Source organism: Aphis gossypii, chromosome X (assembly GCF_020184175.1).
Source record: "Aphis gossypii isolate Hap1 chromosome X, ASM2018417v2, whole genome shotgun sequence".
In the NCBI taxonomy this organism is placed as follows: Eukaryota; Metazoa; Arthropoda; class Insecta; order Hemiptera; family Aphididae; genus Aphis; species Aphis gossypii.
Window position 1 is genome coordinate 58,302,074 of NC_065533.1, and position 21,307 is coordinate 58,323,380.

The 21,307-nt window shown below is 34.7% G+C and overlaps 4 protein-coding genes and 1 pseudogene across 5 annotated transcripts; 1 reads left to right on the forward strand and 4 right to left on the reverse strand.

Moving 5' to 3' along the window:
- Positions 1-1,853: 1,853 nt before the first annotated feature.
- Positions 1,854-3,699, forward strand: LOC126552868 (uncharacterized). Of its 2 annotated transcripts, XM_050207961.1 has the most exons (3): positions 1,854-2,788; positions 2,882-3,369; positions 3,434-3,699. In XM_050207961.1, the coding sequence occupies exons 1-3, from the start codon at positions 2,668-2,670 to the stop codon at positions 3,674-3,676; spliced, it is 852 nt and encodes a 283-aa protein (XP_050063918.1). In that variant the 5' UTR covers positions 1,854-2,667; the 3' UTR covers positions 3,677-3,699. The 2 variants fall into 2 exon arrangements, with proteins under 2 accessions (XP_050063918.1, XP_050063917.1); XM_050207960.1 differs by having other exon boundaries at positions 1,862-3,369.
- Positions 3,700-3,928: 229 nt separating this feature from the next.
- On the reverse strand, positions 3,929-6,161 carry LOC126552542 (uncharacterized). Its single transcript, XM_050207262.1, has 2 exons — positions 6,053-6,161; positions 3,929-4,527 (listed from the first exon to the last, which is right to left on the reverse strand). Exons 1-2 carry the CDS (start codon positions 6,159-6,161, stop codon positions 3,929-3,931), a joined length of 708 nt encoding a protein of 235 aa, XP_050063219.1.
- A 5,464-nt stretch (positions 6,162-11,625) lies between these two features.
- On the reverse strand, positions 11,626-13,739 carry LOC126552871 (uncharacterized; annotated as a pseudogene).
- A 538-nt stretch (positions 13,740-14,277) lies between these two features.
- On the reverse strand, positions 14,278-18,969 carry LOC126552543 (uncharacterized). The gene is given in 5 exon segments (XM_050207263.1): positions 14,278-14,968; positions 14,970-16,048; positions 16,352-16,615; positions 16,685-16,823; positions 18,877-18,969. Coding segments are annotated over 5 exon segments (1,905 nt in total). The 3' UTR covers positions 14,278-14,638.
- LOC126552869 (uncharacterized) lies at positions 18,014-20,225 on the reverse strand. The gene is made up of 2 exons (XM_050207962.1): positions 19,978-20,225; positions 18,014-19,915 (listed from the first exon to the last, which is right to left on the reverse strand). Exons 1-2 carry the CDS (start codon positions 20,098-20,100, stop codon positions 19,550-19,552), a joined length of 489 nt encoding a protein of 162 aa, XP_050063919.1. The 5' UTR covers positions 20,101-20,225; the 3' UTR covers positions 18,014-19,549.
- Positions 20,226-21,307: the final 1,082 nt, after the last annotated feature.

The following is a 21,307-nucleotide window of genomic DNA, read 5'->3' on the forward strand; positions in this document are numbered from 1 at the left end:
GATTTAGTACGTCTTGTAGCATAAAATATAGGCGATACTATGAGACTCATAATAAATTATTCCATAATAATTTGTTATCCAGTTATTCGTATGTGGGGGGCAAAAAGGAAAAAAAATCGTTTAAAGGTTTAAAATCTAATAACTTAGTTTTTGGTAGTTTAGTTTTGTACATTGTTTTCTGAAGGATAAAAAATAAATTATATTTATAAAAATCATAATTAATTCTAAATGTTTATACTTTGCTTTTACATACTTAATTTAACAAATTACATGTAAAAGGAAGAATTCAATATTGTGTTATATGATTCTTTTTTTTAAATATAAATGTAAAAAAAAAGTATTAAGTTGAGGCATGATAATATAACAAGAGATATTTCCATTTATTTTTTAGAAGTTATCAGGAAAATTCCAAAGGTTAAAAATGCTTCTGACCAAGTGATAAAATCCTCACTGTGTTAATTTCTTGCTGGAGCAAAATTTCGTCAACATAAGAAACTTTTGAAAGATGCTTTTTCACTAAATTCTGATACAGATAATACTCGGATATTCTGATAACTTAAATATCACTAATATAATAATAAGTATGATTATTTTTTTTTTTTGTATTTTAATAATGTATGGGTTTTTTTTTATAAATTAAAGGTAGGTACCTAATTAATTTTGATTGTATTTTGAAAAATAATGCATTTATTATTTGTATTTCTACTATTTACAGTTTTAGATTCTGAACGGAGTGATGAATGTATTGATTGTACAATGATGTATGTTTTTTTTTTTTTTTTTTGTCTGTGTACAGCATAACTATAGTACGCGAGGCGAAAAGTGAGCCGCGATCGTCGCGCGCCAAGCGGTCATTTTTTCTGGTTTCAGGGGTTCTACGTTTGTGTGCAATGGAAACAGCTAGCGCGCATTTTAAAAACGGCAGATGGTAATTTATTGTATAATTCATTGTATTTTGGAGACCAATTTATTTTCCTTTAGCAGTAGGCGCCAGTAGCTGCTCTTGCATACCACAATATTTTGTTAACGTTTGGTTAGTTATTCGACATTCAAGATACGAGTTTATACGTGTTTTTATTCGCTTATTATCTACGTTTGTAATCATATTTCCCGCATTCTTACGTGGTTGGTTTTTAAAGTTTGAATGTTTGTAATATTTTAATTATTTCTTTAATAATTACTCGTATACAAAAATAGTTTTAAAATGGCATATCAAGACACACATTCTCAAACGAAGAAAGTTATTTTTCATGTTTATAATTATTTCAAAACTTTGGCTGGTGACAAAGGTAAGCCAGAAATTAGTAATTTTTTCGTCAAACTCGTGAAATGACTGCTGAAGCGTGTGGCGTAAGTCTTGCTTGTGTTAAACGAGTTTGTGCTGAAGGGAAAAAATTATCTGTGGATGAAAATCAACTAGCTGTCGAACCTTTTCATTTAAGTCTCCAAGGAAAACTTATAAACGTGCCAAACCTATGACCAACTTGGACGATTTTGACAATGAAGTTGTCAGGAGAACAGTTCATAGTTTTTATGATAATGGTCAGTATTCAACTAGTGCAAAAATATTGGGAGCGTTGCATGAAAAAATTAATTACTCGGGTTCACAATCGTCCGTGCTACATATTTTGCGTAGTTTGAATTTCAAATACAAAAAATGTAATGATGGGCGTAAATTTCTAATGGAAAGAAATTATATTGTTTGTTCTCGGGTTAATTTTTTGAGAAAAATGAACGAGTTCAGACATAATAACGATCATGGGCAGTAGTATGATTTGGACAGTTCTGATGTATGAGCCCTTGAGCCTTGAGCCTTGAGCCGCTGAGCCACGCCCCCCTACCGCCACCCGCTCCACTACGTGTATGAAGTATTTTTGCTGAGCCACACCCCCCTACCGCCACCCGCTCCTACACGTAATGACGTATTTTTGACGCCGCCACCCGCTCCCACACGTACATGCTCGCCGCCGTCATGGTTATCATGTTATCAATTACGCTTATCATTTTATTGTACACGCACCATATTATTGTACATTTATATTCGAGTCATCATGCACATGCGCAGAAGAACTATTTTATCATATTATTGTACATATATTTCAGTCACCAGTTACATTATCAACGTCTTTAATAACGTTTTTCATTAAATAATGCAAAAAATAATAATAATCTGGTGTTAGAATCGAACCGGGATATGTACAAACGTAACCAAACATATATTCCCCACTTCAACTCTAACTCCATTGATAATTATTGTTAAAACTGTTATATATAAAGTATTTTATTGTAACAAATAACGTCCTGGTCAAATTAAAAAGCATCGTCAGTAGAGATATGAAATATTCCATTACAGACATGCATCGACAGGTCCGAGTAGAAATATGAGGAATTTATTTCAGTACATCGAAATGCATCGACATGTCCGAGCAGTCTATTGTTATTTACATCTCTATAGATATGTATTTAAGCCCCGAATTATGAGTCACACGTCCATCCTTTGTCATTAAGGAATGTACCCCTACCTATTATTGTCTGAAATGCACATATGCTTGGCTCTACAAGAGCAGACAATCATTCAGTCTGTCCTCAGCCTTATACTGTTTCTCACGTCTCAACCGTTCTCTCGCAGTTTTTTATTTTTTTCAGTGTTAAATATTTTTATAAGTGATGGCTGGATCAATCGCTGACAACTCTGCCCTGTATAAAAAGAAGACCTTTACTTATGTGCCACCGACACCACCAGCTGAACTCATCGAATCTACTAGCTACACACTAGACTTTGCATCCCGTAAGTTTGTACATATTGGTTTTGACCCGAGTGAAAAATTACAAGTCGTTGTTCATTTATTAACTTCATCGCGGTACGTGCATATTACTACAGATTTTATGAAAAAAATATTCGGGTTCATGGGGCATATCTTGTCGTTCATATCAGACACACCACAAAAATATAAGCGAGTTATATTTTATGAAGACGAAAAAATGAAACTATCGAGTATGATTTACAGCGGAGAAAATGTGTTGGTGATCGAAACAAATAATCGTGATGGATGTAGAGTACTGTTGAATCGGGGCGACCTTCTTCGACTTCAATATCTCGAATGTTCTATTTTCGAGAGCATCGTGCGAAAAGAAGTATTCACCGCTCTATTGATTATAAAACAATATGAAGAAATTGTCGAGTACCTCGACAAGAAATGTAGGCAGCATAAATCACCGCCGAAAACTGTTGACGAGATGGTAGTTTTCATTAAGAACATACAAGACGATCGAGTCGTTAAGTCCGTTCCAAATTTCTACAATCAAATACAGATGTGTGCAGCTGAACAGTTAGCTGAATCATTGTTACACCAGAACATCTCGCATGAGGTAATTAAAAAATATATTATTATTCCTTAAACAACAATTATTAAATATTTTTTTTAAATTTTAGTATTCCAATGAAACGACGGTCATTTCGCCAATGTCGTCACCAACACCAATGTCACCACCTACATCGATGTCAACACCACCACCGACATCACCACCACCGAGTTTCACAATGCAATCGCCGAGCAGAGCAGTCGATGAAAACGATGGGCCGTTACATTTCAACTCGCGATCATTATCGAAAACGTACAACTTCGATTCAGCCGTATCGGAAATGTATTTTGTACCAAAACGTAAACTATTTTAATTTCAGATATGTATTGTGTAAAATAAAAAAGACATGTATATAAAAAAAGTATTTTCATTTATTAATATTAAGTTTTACAATATTTACAAGGTTCTTACTTCTCCGTTAAACGGATTGTAAGTTATAATTTGGTCGTGTAATATTAAACAATATGCTGAAGTGGAAGCTGGAAACGCTTCGTCTGCTTCTAGTTCAATCCTTAGGTCGACAGTTGACATTTTTACATTATCGTTCTGCTTGCTCATATAACAACTATAATCGGACACAGATTTTTGAAACTGATCGGTTCAGTAAGGGTGTCACTTCGTCATGGCCGTAGTAAGATTTTTGAAACTCTACATAGGCGCGGTATAATGTAGCCAACTTATTCCTGGTAAAGTCGCTTTGGAAATCTTCATAGGGAAACACTTCTGAGTTTAAATAGACCTTCAAGTTTTTAATTTTACAATGGTCAAAATGTGACATTGTTTTATTCGAGCTATTTTTCCTACCAGTTTGAAATCCGATTATGACATATCTAGGTTTTTCTAATTTGTTAGATGTCTTTACTTTCCAGGAATGCGAAGTGTTTTGAGGTAAAAATGGATATTCACACAACTCCCACGATCTAAACGCGCATGTCAACGGTTTCTGATTGTTTACTACTTTCAACAATCTTATTTTTTCTTTATCACTGACCTTGACTATGGGCATTCTCCATAATATTTTTGTTATGTTTATTTTCACGTCTTTTAGTTTAGGAGCGTCTGCGACAACTTCATTATTCTTATACTGCTTAACGGCATTTATATCCAGTGATGCTCTGTTTAATATAAGTTGTTGGTTACAATTTATTAAAATACGTTTGTAATCTTCACAAAAACCGAACAAATCTTTAAGATTAATACAACCATTAAAATTGCCGCTTTCAATAAAATCTTTATTAGAATTTTTATATCGTTATCCCAGCCAGAGTTGTGATGTGATGTAATATTCGTTTTATTATACGAACAATATCCCTTTAATGTAGTCGTTATACCTGGATTAGCGAGTTTTTGAATTTGAATGCCGTTTATCTCATATTTCATTTCGGAGAAAAGAAACGCCAACCCGTTGTTTATAAATCGGATGTCATCAGTAATATCTGCAGGTTTGATTATTGTTCCTTCGATGTAATATAATTCTCACATGGTAAAGTATAAGATTCTGTGTTATGTAGTGCGATACGCACTTCATCGTTATTGGAGAGAGCTGACGTAGAATAAGGTAAAAAAGAATGATATTCAATTTGAGTTATTCTGCAATCGTCGGTGTATCCGCCCGTAACATCTAAATACATGTCGTCCATATAAATAGCGTTTAACGAACGTAAAAACGCTAAATTGGATGCTGTTAGATTGTGTACAACTTGTCTTCGAGTCGAATTTTTCTTCAGAGTTGTTGTCCGGTTTGTGTTATTAACGAGACTAACGGACTTTACACGTGCAGTCCTTATATATTAAAAAATTGCAAACCATATCACGAGTCTTGAATTAATAAACGTACCGATATCGGTTCACCTCGTAGATCGATCAACTCGTCGTTCTGATTTTTTAAAATTATACTAGCATGCGTTATAGATGTAGAATTAAGTGAGTAAAATACCAAATGCGGCGGTACCCCTATTATTTTATAACCTGGAGGTACAGTCGGGTAAAACTCGTGTATTGTATGGCACTGCTTCCCGTTGATGAATGAACCTGTGGCTAGGTTTGATTCGATATATATACAGTTTGTTTTTGTAATATTAACCACCGTATCAGATTCATGTTTTACATTACCAGCATATTTTCGATTTTTGAATCCCAGCAACTGACCAATGTTATTAGACATGGTAAAATCTATAGTTTTGTTACACCACATTGTACTTTTTAGTGTATATTATCAGCTTTCAATTCGAATATTATATCTGTATCATGTAAATGCGATGTATTGCTGACTCGATTTCATATAATTCGTAAGAACCAGTAGGTATTGTAAAAACGCTACTGATCGCATAACCTGTCTGCTCGTTGTATGCGAATCCTATTTTATTACACTTGTCGTTTATATTTGGAATAGAGTTATTGTTTGAAACCCCAGCAGACAAATCTTAGAATTTTTACTGACTTCTATCGGTGAGAAAAAGTCGCAAGACAATTCACTCGAGTTCCCGGTTAAGGTTATGGTGTACATGACAGAAATCTTAAACACAAGTGTCCACAGTTTGTCGTATTATATGTTTGATGTTTATCGTAATTATATTCGATATCACAACCGTTGAAATATTTTTGTTTTCTAACGGTGGCGTTAAATTTCCAAAACTATCGTAATATTTAACTTTTTTTCCGATTTTTTTATACGCTACCCAATGCGTACCTGTACCGTTTTCGATGTCTAAATTAACCACAGCAGACTCTTGATGCTTAGCTCTTGGAGGCAACTTGTCTCTGGAAAACACACCGATGAAATGAGGTATTTTCAACATGTCAGCGTATTTTATAATCTCATAGTCGTACAACGCTCTCTTGGTAACGTGGAATTAGTTTTTTGTCGTTTTCCTAGTTTTCTTTACCGATCCGCCTTTGTAAGGTGCTAGGTATAAACCTTTACCTTTAACAATTTTATAAGACTGCCCCTTGTGTGGTGTAAGATATAAACCTTTCCCTAAATGAATAGGTGTGTTTTTACCGAATTTAATTCATTTACGACTTTAACTATATTACCGACACCACCGGTAAGAGCGCCCAACGCCGATAAACCAGCGAAAATAGGTATTAAAGGTAGAACACCGCCCTTTTTCGGTATTGGTATAATTCTCGGAGTTTTCTTATTTTTAGATTTTTTTTGATTTTTTTTCGCAGCCGACAAACATGTTCTTACTAACTTGGTTATATTCTTTTCGTTAATTTTATTTTTGATCGATTTTTTAGCTGCCGAAACCATCTGTTTAAATCCACAACCAGCGCCCAACTTGCGTTTTGCCTTCATAGCCGTAGTAACCAACCAGGACGCAGCTTTTTCTTTAATACCAGAGTTTTTCGATTTAAACACTTCCCAAGCTTGATTTTCCAATATTTCGTCAGCTCTGTGTCTATCGGATAACGAATTGCTGTTTTCATACGCTATATCATGAGCTCTGGCCAATTCGTCTAGACTGTTTATGCCCCGTTCACCGCGTGCTAATCTTTCTTTTAATTTAGTACCGGGACCAGCAAATCTGGAAAAAAAAAACAAAAAAAAAAATGTAGTTTGGATTTAATAATAATACTATATTTTAGTGACTTACCTATAGCCAGGCAGATGTAATTCCACAGGTAGATGATTTATAACTGAGTTAATAAGACCAGAACCTTTATTGTTGTTTCGCTTACGAACGCGAGACATCGTGTGACGCTTTCAAGTACATAGCATTGATATTTATAGTGAAAAAATGCGCTTCATCGAGCAACAAAAAACTACGAATTTATAACATTGATACTCCGGATACAATACAGTTTAGACATGGTGAGCTATTTCCAAACACTATACGCTCATTGGTGTTGGGGATTTCGGTTGTGGTAAAACAAATTTATATATTTTCTACTTGTTGATGAAAAACGTCTACGTTTTGAAAACGTTTACATATACTCTAAAACGTTAGAACAACCAAAATATAAATTATTAAAACGTATAATCGACGATATTGACGGTGTTAAAACTTTTACTTTTTTCGAGAATGATAAAGTCCTTCCACCTGAACAAGTCTTACCAAACTCTATATTTCTCATGGATGACGTCATAGGCGAACAGCAAAACATAATTAGATCGTTCTTCTCCAGGGGCCGTCACAATAAAATAGATATATTTTATTTGGCTCAGAGTTATTCAAAAGTACCAAAGCAGTTGATACACGACAATGCTAATTTAATAGTTGTGAGAATCCGGAGCTTTTTAGGGCTCCGTAAACCACCCACGACAAAAGGGGAACACTTTTGCCGTGACCTACGAGCCGCACCGCGTGATGACCCGAGGGCCAAGTCGGTGGAGCTCATAGGCTTTAGACACGCAACGGCAAGTGAATGCCGAGGATTTATTAAGGGGAAAAATAATATTAAAATAATAAGATTTGTCTTACGATAATCACGTGGATATATTAGATTAACCTCTTTAGGGTAATATTGACATTATAAATAATAAGATGACATTTTTGTTTTAAACAATATAATAGGTGGCGCATGGCAGACTCAAAATAATAATAATAATCTGGCGCACGGCAGTTAAGAAATAATAATAATAGGATGGCACACGGCAGTTAAGAAATAATAATAATAGGATGCATACTTTGCCGGCCCACAGGAGACTACACGCCATATCACTCATGGCGTGCCCTCGCAGGGTTACCGGGAAAGCGTGCTGGTAAAAGGGGGGACAGGGGAAATAAAAACATATTACGACATTGAGTTTGACGTGGCTGCATGGTTGTGGTGGCTGGAGCAGTTTTCGGCCGCCGCCCGGGCCCACGTGGGTGATTTCAGCCCATCATCGTGGCTGGACACTGGGATGTAGTTGGTGATGGTCCAGACGATGGCGTATCAATTTTCTTTTGATGAAGTGATGCACGGAATTTGTCGAACAGACGGGTGGATGGTGTCGACCAGGCAGGTGAATCGTCGTGGACCAGACAGGTATAAGGCCGTGAAAAAAGTGATTTTTGTTGAGCGGAGACCCGGCGACGGTGGTGTCCGGTTGCCGGCGGCGGAGCTTTTTGTCGTTGGTGGGGCAGGTCAGTGTCGTCGTGTTGTGGGAATGATACAATATTTCGGGGTGTACAGTATAATTGCCTGCGGGCCGTACCGGCGGACGCGACGAAAGCGCTGGAGGCGACGGGCGGCGGACAACCGCGGCACGTCGGCGACGAACACTGCATGGTGAAGGGGGGGACGGGGAACATTAATTGCATAATACTGCGGTCATTTCTGCATTAGCGCGCGATAATCATAATAATATATAAATAAGGTACGCTCATTAGTGGCAATATGGGTATAGGTATGTTTATACTTATAATAATATTGGTGCAGAAAATACTGTGACGTTACATAGTATTATTCAAACAAGACGATACCAATTTAAAACATGTATACAACGAACACTGTTCGGGCGATATGACATATATACAATTTAAACATTTTTGTGTTACGTGTTGGAACCGTGATAGATTTGCATTCGTTGTTATTTGTAAAGATAGCGATCGTGATAACGGCCGTTACCGTTATGGCTTTGATACTTATGTCGTTATATAAGACGTCGCAAATAATATATCATCATTTAAAACGTAGTCATGAAGGATGAAGGAAGTATATTAGATGAGATAGTCAAAGCTAAAGAAAGTATTAAACGTAAATATATTGCATTAAAAACGGTTCAGATAATGTTCAACAATTAATGACACAGACATTAAAGCCAATTATCGAACCATTAAATAAAATATCAAATACAACCCGGACGACCCTTCAATCAAAATAAAATAACGACGATCTTATGAAAAGTATCAACAAGAAATTGAAAATCGGTTTCACTCTATAGATTTAGACAAAACCTATGGTCCGAAAAAACTTTCAGATGGAAATATTATCTTGGGCGATAAAGAAGTAAAATTTATTGAAAACTCTATTCTTATCGACGGTACTACTTATTTAACAACCGCGGGTCTAATCCAGTTATTATTTGTGAAAAATCCACTTATTTACACCGAAAAGATCTACAAGTATATAAATCTATATGAATTCAGACATCGGCACATTTGACCTTAAAAAGTAAAAAAATCAAAAAAAAAGGTTCTAAATATAAGGATATAATACATAAATTATTTCCCTCCGGTGGCCGACTATCTATGAAATTGCAGAAAAATAACTTAGTGTATTGGGATAATCCGAATGAGTTAGTCGATCGGTTACGATTACTTTTGGCTTCGAAAGCTGCCGGTAATACAGGCGTCTCCAATGAAATAATATCGATTTTCGAAGAATTACTTGAAGCTGGGCTAATAAAACGAATACCAAATGTCTAAACGCGATATCGTTATTGAACTACACAAACCGTCACGGAAAATTCGTAAGGCGCAGAGTCAACGTATATGGAAAAAATGATTTATGGCAGGCCGACTTGGTGGAAATGATACCGTATTCAAAGAAAAATAAAGGTTACAAGTATATTTTATGCGTGATAGACTGTTTTACTAAATTTGCGTGGGCCGTGCCATTAAAATCGAAAACTGGAAAAGAAGTCACAAACGCAATGTCTAAAATATTACTAGACCGCTCACCGAAACTTTTACAACTAGATAACGGTAAAGAATTTTACAACACCATTTTCGACACATTGATGACCAAATATAATATTCACAAATATTCTACGTTTAGCATCATGAAAGCGTGCATTGTCGAACGATTTAATCGTACATTAAAAGAAAAAATGTTTAGAGAATTTACGGCGCGTGGTTCACACGAATGGATTTCAATTTTACCAAAGCTGCTTAACGAATATAACAATTCAAAACATAGAACGATAGGAATGACTCCGACGCAAGCAGATTTAAATCCTTTGTCAGTTACAATAAAACAACATGAGATTAATAATGAGAAAATTAAATTCAAAGTTGGTGATAACGTCCGTATCAGTACACAAAAAGGTGTGTTTACAAAAGGTTATTTACCCAATTGGTCTACGGAAATATTTGAGATTATCAAAATAAATAGAACATTGCCCGTCACTTATCAGTTACAAGATTATACGGGTAAACCGATTTCCGGTTGTTTTTACTCGGCTGAAATACATAAAACAGATCACCCGAACGATTATCTGATCGAAAAAATTATACGTAAAAAGCAAAATCAGATGCTTGTCAAGTGGCTCGGATTTGATAACACCATAATAGTTGGATAAATACACACGATGTTAAAATATAGTGTCAGTAGTATTAAAACCATGAACGTGTTTGGAGTTCTCTAGCTAGTGAAACAAAAAAAATTATATCAGACATTCAGTCAAGTAATAAAACATTAAAAAATGAAATAAATAATCAGCAGAAAGAAATTCATAACATAAAAAGTAATGTTGTTCATCTACTAACGCTGGAAAATCGCATGTCGGAGCTGTTTAATAATTATATAGAAACAGATACAAAACTTTCTTTTACACTTTTTCTATAGACAGTGTAAATGCCGAAATAAAACGCATAACGGGTATATTTGATGAAAATTCTTTACCGAATCATGGATCATATATTTCAGATTTAAACACTCGTTTGAAAATCATCGAAGAAAATTATATTAAGAAAAATAATTTTTTTTTTTTTTACATAAATGTCATTTTTGTGTAAAATCAAACCTGTTACGATGTCATCCTCGTTCATGGACATTCAATGCATTCTTGGAGCAAAAATAAATATTTTATTAAAGAATTGTCTATTGTAGACACAGAAACATGGGCGACTCAACACTGGATTTTTAAAAATTCAAAATCTATACAGGACAACAAGAGTCGAAAAACTAACAAGTGGTTAGAACGTAATTATCATCAGATATCTATAGATTATGGTGATATAGAATATGAAGAGCTAAGTAGAATATTGAATTCTTTAAAGTCTACATACATTTACATCAAAGGTGAACAGAAAAAACAACTTATCATGGAGTTTATACCTCACGTCACAATCATCAACATTAAAGACCTGGGCTGTCCTCGACTGGAACAAATTTGTGATGAAGAAAATTTACGTTGTTGTATCTTTCATAAGGACTTAAATCCTAAACAGTGTACATTCTATAAAGTATTTGCTATAAGGAAATGGTTTATAATAATTCTTAAAAATTGTATACATTTTATTGAATAAACATGAATATTTTAACATTGTTTTTTTTTTATTTATATGCTAACATACACATTTATATATGTTAACATTTACACAGGTTTTTAAATATGTATGGGCTTCCATCAACCTGAAACAGAAAAAACATGATTATTAACAGGAAAAAAAAATATTATAAGAAAACATTGTAAACTAACTTAAATATCTAACAATTATACATTATAAATATGAAAAAACTTAATTATCTATCAATTATACATTATAAAGGGGGAAATACTGTAAGTTTATACACTAATCTAACTTAAAAACATTCTGTTAGACAGTATTTACAATAATTTCAATTTGAGTTATTTTACAATCGTTGGTGTATCCAACCGTGACATCTAAATACAAAAGTTATATACAATAATCTATCTCAAATATAACAAACTATATAACGTATAATATTTACAATAAAACTAATTAACAGAAAAAAATATACAATATATAAAAGTAATGTTGAAGTTCTGTCTACTCATCCTCTGGTTCATCTCTCCTGTAAAATTAAGATAAAATGTTAGTAAAATAATTTTAATATGTATATATTCTAATAACTTACTCTATACTGTAATGTCCATGGGCTAGTGTGTTTATTTTGTCTTCCAACACCACCCTCTTGTCATCGTAACTATTATAAGTCAACTTCCTGGTCTTTATCGTTACTAGCTGGTGGTTGAATGACCGTATTGATACATTCTCCTTGTATGCCTCCACTCCAGCTTCACCAAACAAACACTTCCTATGGTCTTCCATCGTCATGTGGTTCTTAACAACATGAGCTCTGATACCCTTCGCCTTGATCTTTTCACCACCAACTCTGTCCTCTGCTCCAGCATACACATTAAAAGCGTAGGACTTTGCCCTCAACGCACAGAACTCGGTAATCACATTCCCATCCACCTCATCAGAAAAGTACCCCGGAGACTTCTTTCTTTCTGCCACATAGCACGGATGGTCATTGGGCAGGTTGGCGGTGTCCATCCGGTCCAACAAGTTACGATTAACCGCCAAGTCCACATAAAAATTTTCAGTATCAATATGATATACTAGTGAATCTGGAAAAATAATGATATTAAATTAATATATTATATACATGAGTATAGTTTTAATATATTTACCTGTATCAGTGTACATTAATTTAATTTTGTCTCTGTAGAATTTCTTCATTACATTATAATGATAGTCGTACATCAGCGTCTTACTATGTCTAGTACTGCAAATCCTGTAAATAATAATTGTGTTAATAAATGATAAAAATGTAATTTAAAAAAAAAGTATATTTACCAATATAAATAGGTTTGTCAAATCTAATAATCTTATTCTCCAGGGCGACAGCATTAAGGTTCTCATTGTAATTTGTACAGTGTTTGAACGTACACTTGTTTATAAGTTTTTGCAATCTCCTTTCACATGACACCAACTCCATCTTCATCTCCTTCCTCTTCGATTGCATTGTTTTACCTGTAAAAATAAAAATGTTAGTAAAAATAGAATAAATTTAATAAATAAAGTGACATACCAAATACAGCGTTATTCATTAATTTAAAAAAGTCTTTCTCAAAATCATTCTTTGCCTTCTTCCTCATCTCGGTGTTCAACTCAATATATTTAGCCAGCCAGTCAGACTGGTTGAATTGTATTACTCTATGTACCTGTAAAAATAAGAAAATTTTTTTAAAAAATCTGTTTAAAAATCATATAAAATATAAATATTTACCTTTTCAACTATAAGTCCATTCTTAATCGCCTGCTGCAGATTTCGATAGTGTATAATATAATTATCCTTCTTTTCGAACGTTGCCATCAACTTCCTTACCTTCGAACCACTTGGCACACTGTTTTGGGGTAAGAAAGGCAGGTCGTTATGCTCGTTGTGTAGGTGTTGTGGGTACGTCACGTCCACCTCATACACACGTCCTATGGGGGAGGTGTCATTCAAATCATCTAATCCATTCAATGTAGGTTCAACCCACTTGAATCCATCGTATGGCATGTACTGAGACATTGCCCATCCATACAAGTTGTTACCTATAAAATAAAAATAAATTAAGTTTGAAAAAAATTGTCGTAAAAATTATACTTACAGTCCTGATAAATTATCCATGATTTATCCTTCGTCTCGTTGTATCCCGGGGTCTTGACATTATTCGCCTTCGCATACCGTTTGCTCGCTTGCACTAGTCCCCACGTATACCTATAAAAATAAATAAGATTATTATATGTACATTTTTAAAAATAATATATACTAACCATTTTCGAACATCTGCAACATGTCGTAATCATGCAATAACTGTAGCTTTTGACCGGTAAACTTAAGCATCGCGTCAAAACTCAAGCCTGGGGCGGTGAAATAATGAGCGGCATCCAGGTTGTACGCGCTCATACATAGGTCGCGGAAGTTTTCAAAGACGTCCGCCAACAACAGCACATCGATCTTCAAATACAAGTCACTGTAGTCACCAAGCGTCTTACAGTCGAAGTGGTCCCAGACCTCCTTCGCGTGCTCAAACTCATTATCCTTGATCCCGGTCTCTGTCAACGTACTATAAAAATCTTGCTTCCTCGGTAAACTCATATCCTTCAGCCGCTCCCAACTATCCGTGTACTCGTACGGGTACACACCCTTACGAGTCACGAGCGCATATCTCCGGTGACAAAATGTTTGGCTGTCTCACGGAAGTTGTCATGTTCGGGTGTAACCAAATTTTTAGCCAGGGACGACAGACTCGATGCCATAAACCGGAACGTGTCGATAAACCGAACAGTGAAGGTACTACTTATATATTTCGAGAAAGATATATATTTCTCTTCGCTGTTCGGAATAACGTTGATAGTCTGAGTATCATATCCAAGTTCCGTTACAATAAGATGTGCGTCATAGTTTGATAGATTATGGAAAAAAACGGGGACAAATTTAGGTTGTTGTAATTCTAAGTTACACCTAGAGCACAAAGTCTGCCTAAATTTCCCCGTCAAATGATCGTGATCCCTAACCTTATCGCCCCCGGCTAAACAACATTTACATAAATTACACGTATTACACTCTTGATGTGTTTTTTCTTCGCCCTCACTCATTTTTATAGGAAAATTGTCTTCATCAGTTTTTCAATTTTCTGGGCCACCTCAACTATCATCTCCACAAAATGTCTCGCCACGTCCGTTCTGTCTTCGCTGCCTCTGTAGATTACCGGCCCCGCCGGTATCTCGTACTCTTCCAATAACTCCTCCGGTACGTTGTCGCTCGCCTTCACTAAAAACCCGTAACTCATCGCTTCGTGTCTCTGTATAATTGTAGTACTCTCGCCTTTCTTTTCCTCCGTCTTCACCAACAATGCTTCGAAATCCGCATAAATAACAAAAGGGTGTCGCTGTGTCTTTTTCCACGCCTTAAACTCAATGCTATCACACCTCCTTCGGCATCTCCGGTAGAATCGGCTTGTGCGCCCCGCAAATCAATTTGTGCTGGTTTAGAGCCTCATGCCCGCTCAGCTTGTATTTTAAATTTCGGTTGTCGAAACTGGTAAAACACCTTTTACAAAACACGACACGCCCATCATGTCCGGTTTTTTGTTTACGTATGAGTCGGGAAAAATTTGAAATGTATGTATAATGCGAGTTGTCACCGTCCGTTATCAGCAATAGGTCAAAATGGTTCGGTTTTTCTTCGTCAACAACACGTAGCGGGTAGACCTCATACCTCGGCAATTTCGGTATTTGGAATTTTTTATCGAGGCCGTACACGTTTATGGACACGTTAATATTATTTTTTTCAAATTTCGGTATATCTGAGAGAGGTGTAGGGAAGGTGATGCAATCAAAATTATATTTATCTTCATGTTGCATGTAATTTTCTCCGACACGGCATACCGCCGTCCCCGTCACATGCCTCGCGAGAATCGCCCACTTGAAACACTGCTGATCTAGGTTCTGTGGGTTTACAGTCGCCCGCTTCCTGTCGATATACGCCGGTAACTCAATATAAGACGCACCACCCATCGGTGTATATTTGTATACCGCTAACAATAACCCGTCTATGGATTCTAAAGTAAAACCACTACCTCTTCCCATATATTCATCCTTCTCCTTCATCAACTTCATATACGCTATCTCTACAATTGTTCTAATGTCACTGTCCGGGTAAATTTCTACCGCTGAAGTCTTGAATGCCCTGTTCTCCGATGAGTTTGGTACGTTCGGACGGTTATAGGTCGCCTCAAGTTTCAAATTAAATTTAATCGCATGTTTTTGTACGTGTGTTTTCAATAAATTTATTAGCTCAGGTATAAGTGGACGGAGAAAGTCTGAATAAATTTTTGTATTGGTGATATTTTTAGCGTAGTACCACACGATCTTCCTATTTGCGGACGACGAAATTTCATTAAACCCGGGTGATTTAACGAGATCCATACGCGCCTTTTTTGCCCTAGCAGCTGAGGTGGTGTTGGTAACAGAAACGCGTTTACCATTTACAGCAGAAGTGTAAGATTCTTTAACGAAAAAAAAAAAAGCCATAATTAATATCTACTGCGTTAAATTTAATGTTGAATCTATTAAATTTCTAATTAACATCGCGTCTGATAAATAAAATCTACTGATGTATTTATTTAAAAAATTATTACAAGTGATGAATATAACTATCGGACTTATAATTTAATAAAACTAATTTAACGACACGTAATTTTAAAAATTTATTTTAAATCTTACGATATTTCTTAAAAAAAATCTACGGAGGAAAAATCAGCGGGTCTCTTAAAAATCTAATAAATTCGGATAAATTAAATAAAACTAACCTGTATCGGCGTCTTGCATTTCATATGCATCCATTGCGAACATACATATGTCATCTTCGGATAACACGCGAGATCCGCCAGTCGGGACATCTTCGGATAACACGCGCGATCCGCCAGCCGGGACATCCGGTACAAAAATTTGAGCCGCTATTTGAATCTGCTGGGTGGTAGGAGGCGCGAACTGTATCACGCTTGGTCGTGTTTGCTGATCGATGATCGGAGCAGCAGGCAATGGTCTCAAGTGAGCCGGAACGTTAATGATACCTTAGAAAAAATAATAGTTACAAATTAATATTGAATAAATAAGATACAGTTTAAACTTTTATTACATACCATAAGCGTTCTTCAAATGTTTGTTGAGGCTGGTCTTGAAAGAAAATGTTGATGGACATACGGTGCATGGAATACGCACACCGGTATGCTTCTTTTGGTGCACAGTTAAATTATGTTTTGCGGTGAAAACCGAGGGGCACTGATCGCATTTAAACATGTTTAAAATGTTTAAGATAAAACGGATGAAAATAAAGTGTTTAAACACTTGGAAAAATTAACACTGAGAGAGCAAAGGCAAAGTAAACGCTATAAATGTCTAGAACAGACTGATTGTACATCGGTCGACAACAGAGCAAGTGTCTTAGCATTTGCGGCGATGAAGACAAATTAAACCAGGGCTAGGTAAAATATTAATTGGGTATTTACCATGATAATTGTGTACATCGCTATAGATTTTTAATTATTTTGGGTATCAATGTATTAGACAGAGTTTCATTACCGATTCTGAAAACTGACCTGCGCGTGTAGAGCACAATAGAACGAAAGACCGGCTGGGACAGGCCATTCCGTTAACAATAGAACATGTTACATAACGCATACCGTGCCGTCGTGTTGTTTACGCAGCATTTGACAAAAATTATGATTATTATATTATTTCGAGCTAACTTTTATAAAAATAGTTGTTATTATCGACATATACCGCTTTGAGATTATAAAGAATTATAAAATTTGTTTGAATATATTTATTGATGGGAAATATTATTTAATTAAATTACATTAAATAGATACGTAAAAATTATGATAAATTAAAATAATAAAAACTGTTGAAATACTACCACATTTCAGATCTACTTGATCCGAATTCCGCATTACGTGCATTTTCAACAGTTAACATATTTTTTACATCGTATACAATATCTAATTCATCTAAAAACTTATTTTTTTATATTTTTCATTAATTTTTTTTACAATTAAATTATTTTTACTTATAACACAATTTAAATCGACGTCTTTACATTTTAATTCTAATATCTTAAAAATTAAATTACACCAATAATTTGAGCTATATGGATTTGTTCGAAGAGTGATACTTTTTTGACTAATTTTTTTTTTCCAAAAATCATGTCCTCTGTCACATTGTATCTGATATACGGTTTCAAATAGCTCGCGTAGCAATACCTCGAAATCATATCCAGAAAATGTAGCGAGCTCGTCTATTAACCATATTAATTTAGTCTTATTAAATTTCCTACTTATAATTGAAAACCACTTTGAATTATTAACTAAATGATAATTTTTACAAAACTCTCCTTTTTTTATTCGACATTCATTGCATAAAAATGAAATCGAGCATTCCACACCACATGTAGCTACAAATCTTTCCTCTAACGATTTGCCGAAAATAATGTTTAATACTTCATTAACTAAATAATAAAATAACAATGTAACATAACATAAAATAATATAATATAAAATATTCTTACATGATTCGGTATCCATAATACGGTTGGTCTTCGTTTTTTTAAAAATTATATTAATGTGAAAAGAAAAACTGATTAGGTTTTTCGAACGTGAAGTGAAAAGATTTTATATTATATGTGTACACTTATCAGGACTGATGATAATCAAAAATTAGATGTGCTTGTGAGGACTGGCGATCGCTTTGTGATTTTAATTAAAATTATTTTTATGTGTATAGATGGATGATATATAAGTGCAAACGATTCAGGTGAAATATTCGGCAAAGATGTTAGACATATTTCAGGGTATCGATATTCTACGTATTTTATCTCAGACGGAATATTCTTAAATTTAATAGTATTGTATTCTTAAATGTAACCTTCTTACTTATAAATTAAGTGAGTTGTTCTGAAATAATATAAACTATAGTTTGGTTATTAAGAAAAGTTTATTATTGCATATTTTTATATTTTATTTAAATTATATTAAGCTAAATTTCTTATTCTTTGTAGTATAAATCTAGCTGTGTCAAAATCAAAATCTAAATATGTTAATATCGTTAACGCATTCAACGTCCAATCTACGCTCATGTTCTCCCTTATGCGTTCGGAGTCTATAGTCTCAATTCTTCGAAGACCATACACTAGCTGCATGATTATATAATATTGTGTATGGCGACGGATCCTACTTTGGGAATTCAATAATTCATGAAACGTAATCTGTATCTATAATGATTTACCTTTTATTAGAAAACACGTTGTATTATTCGAAATATTTTTGTTCAAACTTACTATGCTTGTATCTTCTGGAATCGAACGATCATAATGATATTCACGCAACAACATGGCTAATACTCTGAATTCAATGTTAATTTGCAGAGACATCGATCTAATCGGAAAGTCCATTCCCTTACCCCCTCACCAGATATACGCGCTTGTAGTAACAAACGGTAGACCTCTCTCAAAGGGGTATTTATGCGGGGAGTAACATTATTTTCGTTTATCTCACTAAGTATAAATTAAAAATATAAACATATATGTATATCAATATAATTTAAATATTATAACTTACCCATTGAGGAAAATGTTCTCGTTTGCTGTAGTAAATCCAGTAGGTGTTGGTAAACGGTTATCTTCGTGAATACGACACATTTTCAATTTTCAAGTAAAATAATATTTTAAAACTCCTAATAGCACTATACGACTGGTCAAGGTTATATAACACGACTGGATAATAAATTTATTGGGTCTGAAATATATAGTCTATCTAAAGATTTATACACAATGGTTGTTCAGTGAAACCTTTGAAGAATAGATGCTGACATACCGGGAATTGTATGTTACCCGGTGATATAAACGATTTTATTTTCAAATATTATTAAATGAAATTTAAGAAATAATATAAACGTTGTATGGTTATAAAGAAAATTTATTATTACTATATATATATTAGAATATTTTTATTTTACAATTGTTTTTTTGAACCTTCATATGCATCCATATGACGATTCATCTCTTCATCATTACCGTCTTCGCCCCAATTATTCTCGTACGCATTCATGAGTTCAATCAACTGTATGTCATACCCGTCATCGGATCCATCCGGGAACAAATCGTTTCTCACTCTAAGCACAATCGGTCTAGGCGTTGTCTCCGCGAACATGTCGGGTGAGGATGGTTCGGACGGAATCGGCGACAAAGATCGAAAAGGGTCCTGAGATGGCCGTGGTAGTAATGGTGTTGCAGGTGAATGAATTGGTGAAAACGCACGATACCAAATACCTATCTGCGACTCTCGGTGAGTGGAGTACCCACTATCTTCGGATGCAGTCTAAATAATAAATAATATTAACTTTATTTGTGTATTTCATTATTTTAAAATTATAAACTTACTATGGCCTCATATCCGTTTTCGTCGTGTTCGATCATTATTTGAGCATCATCTTCGACTGGTATCTCCTCTAGAATCCTTCTATATTCATAGCCGCCAAAACTTGGTGTTGAATTATTAGACATCTATAAATCGGATTGTTTATTTATAAAATTATTTATGAATAATACAAAAAAAAAATACTTACATTACTGAAGTCTGTAGATAAAGTATTCAAGAACGAAATAATAAAATATTTGTTTCGCTATAAACGTATCTGAATAAATCTAATAGTATACTGTGTTGGTAAAAAAATTGTGTTGCGTTTTATAACACGTCTGGTTTAAAACTCATGTGATTTTAAAAATATAATCCACCAAAAGATTTATACACAATGGTTGTTCAGTGAAACCTTTGAAGAATAGATGATGACATACTGAGAATTGTATGTTAGTCGGAGAAACACACAAAATTATTTTCAAATATTATTAAATGAAATTTACGGTGGTGGCTCGAATACATGTACAATAATATGCTGCGTGTACAATAATATGGTGCATGTACAATAAAATGATAAGCGTAATTGATAACATGATAACCATGACGGCGGCGAAAAATACGTCATGTACGTGTGGGAGCGGGTGGCGGCGGCAAAAATACGTCATGTACGTGTAGGAGCGGGTGGCGGTAGGGGGGTGTCGCTCAGCAAAAATACGTCATACACGTAGTGGAGCGGGTGGCGGTAGGGGGGCGTGTCTCAGCGGCTCAAGGCTCAAGGCTCAAGGGCTCAAGGGCTCATACATCAGAACTGTCCAAATCATACTACTATGGGCGCAACTAGGGGGGTGCTTGGGAGTGCTTAGCACTCCCAAATTTTCTGTACCGATTTTTTATATTATCGGTAACAGTAACACTTCTGATTTTATAAATAATAATTAGTTGACTGGTAAAATTGGTAAATTATTAAAATATTGTTTTTCTAATTTATTTTAACCTCTAATGGTCAATGAAAACATCAAATGCGTTTATTAAATTGGGTTTATTACCTATTAAAATGTACTGTATACAGTGTACACAATACGTAGAATCGATAGCCAATAGGTTTTATTTTTTCCGAGATTCCCGACCAACGCTCAACAACCGCCGTTAATTTTGTAGTGATTTTTAATATTATTATTATTATTATTATTATGTGTAATAATATAATGTGTTATCGCTGTGCGTCGTGCAGACCACGGCGACAGTATTAAGAAGTATTTATTAACAATCTCTTTTTATATTGTTCAATTTACTTTGTTTTATTTTTTATTATTTTGAATATATTGTTTTCGGCGTACGTCGATCGACGATTAG

Excerpts from the sequence above, each read along its gene's own strand:
- LOC126552868 (XM_050207960.1), top strand. The coding sequence starts at position 2,668 with ATGGCTGGATCAATCGCTGACAACTCTGCCCTGTATAAAAAGAAGACC. Across the intron at positions 3,370-3,433 it reads ACCAGAACATCTCGCATGAG|TATTCCAATGAAACGACGGT; the intron begins GTAATTAAAAAA and ends TTTAAATTTTAG.
- LOC126552542 (XM_050207262.1), bottom strand. The coding sequence starts at position 6,161 with ATGTTGAAAATACCTCATTTCATCGGTGTGTTTTCCAGAGACAAGTTG. Across the intron at positions 4,528-6,052 it reads AGACATCGAAAACGGTACAG|ATTACAAACGTATTTTAATA; the intron begins GTACGCATTGGG and ends GTTTTTGTGAAG.
- LOC126552869 (XM_050207962.1), bottom strand. The coding sequence starts at position 20,100 with ATGTCTAATAATTCAACACCAAGTTTTGGCGGCTATGAATATAGAAGG. Across the intron at positions 19,916-19,977 it reads AAAACGGATATGAGGCCATA|ACTGCATCCGAAGATAGTGG; the intron begins GTAAGTTTATAA and ends TTTATTATTTAG.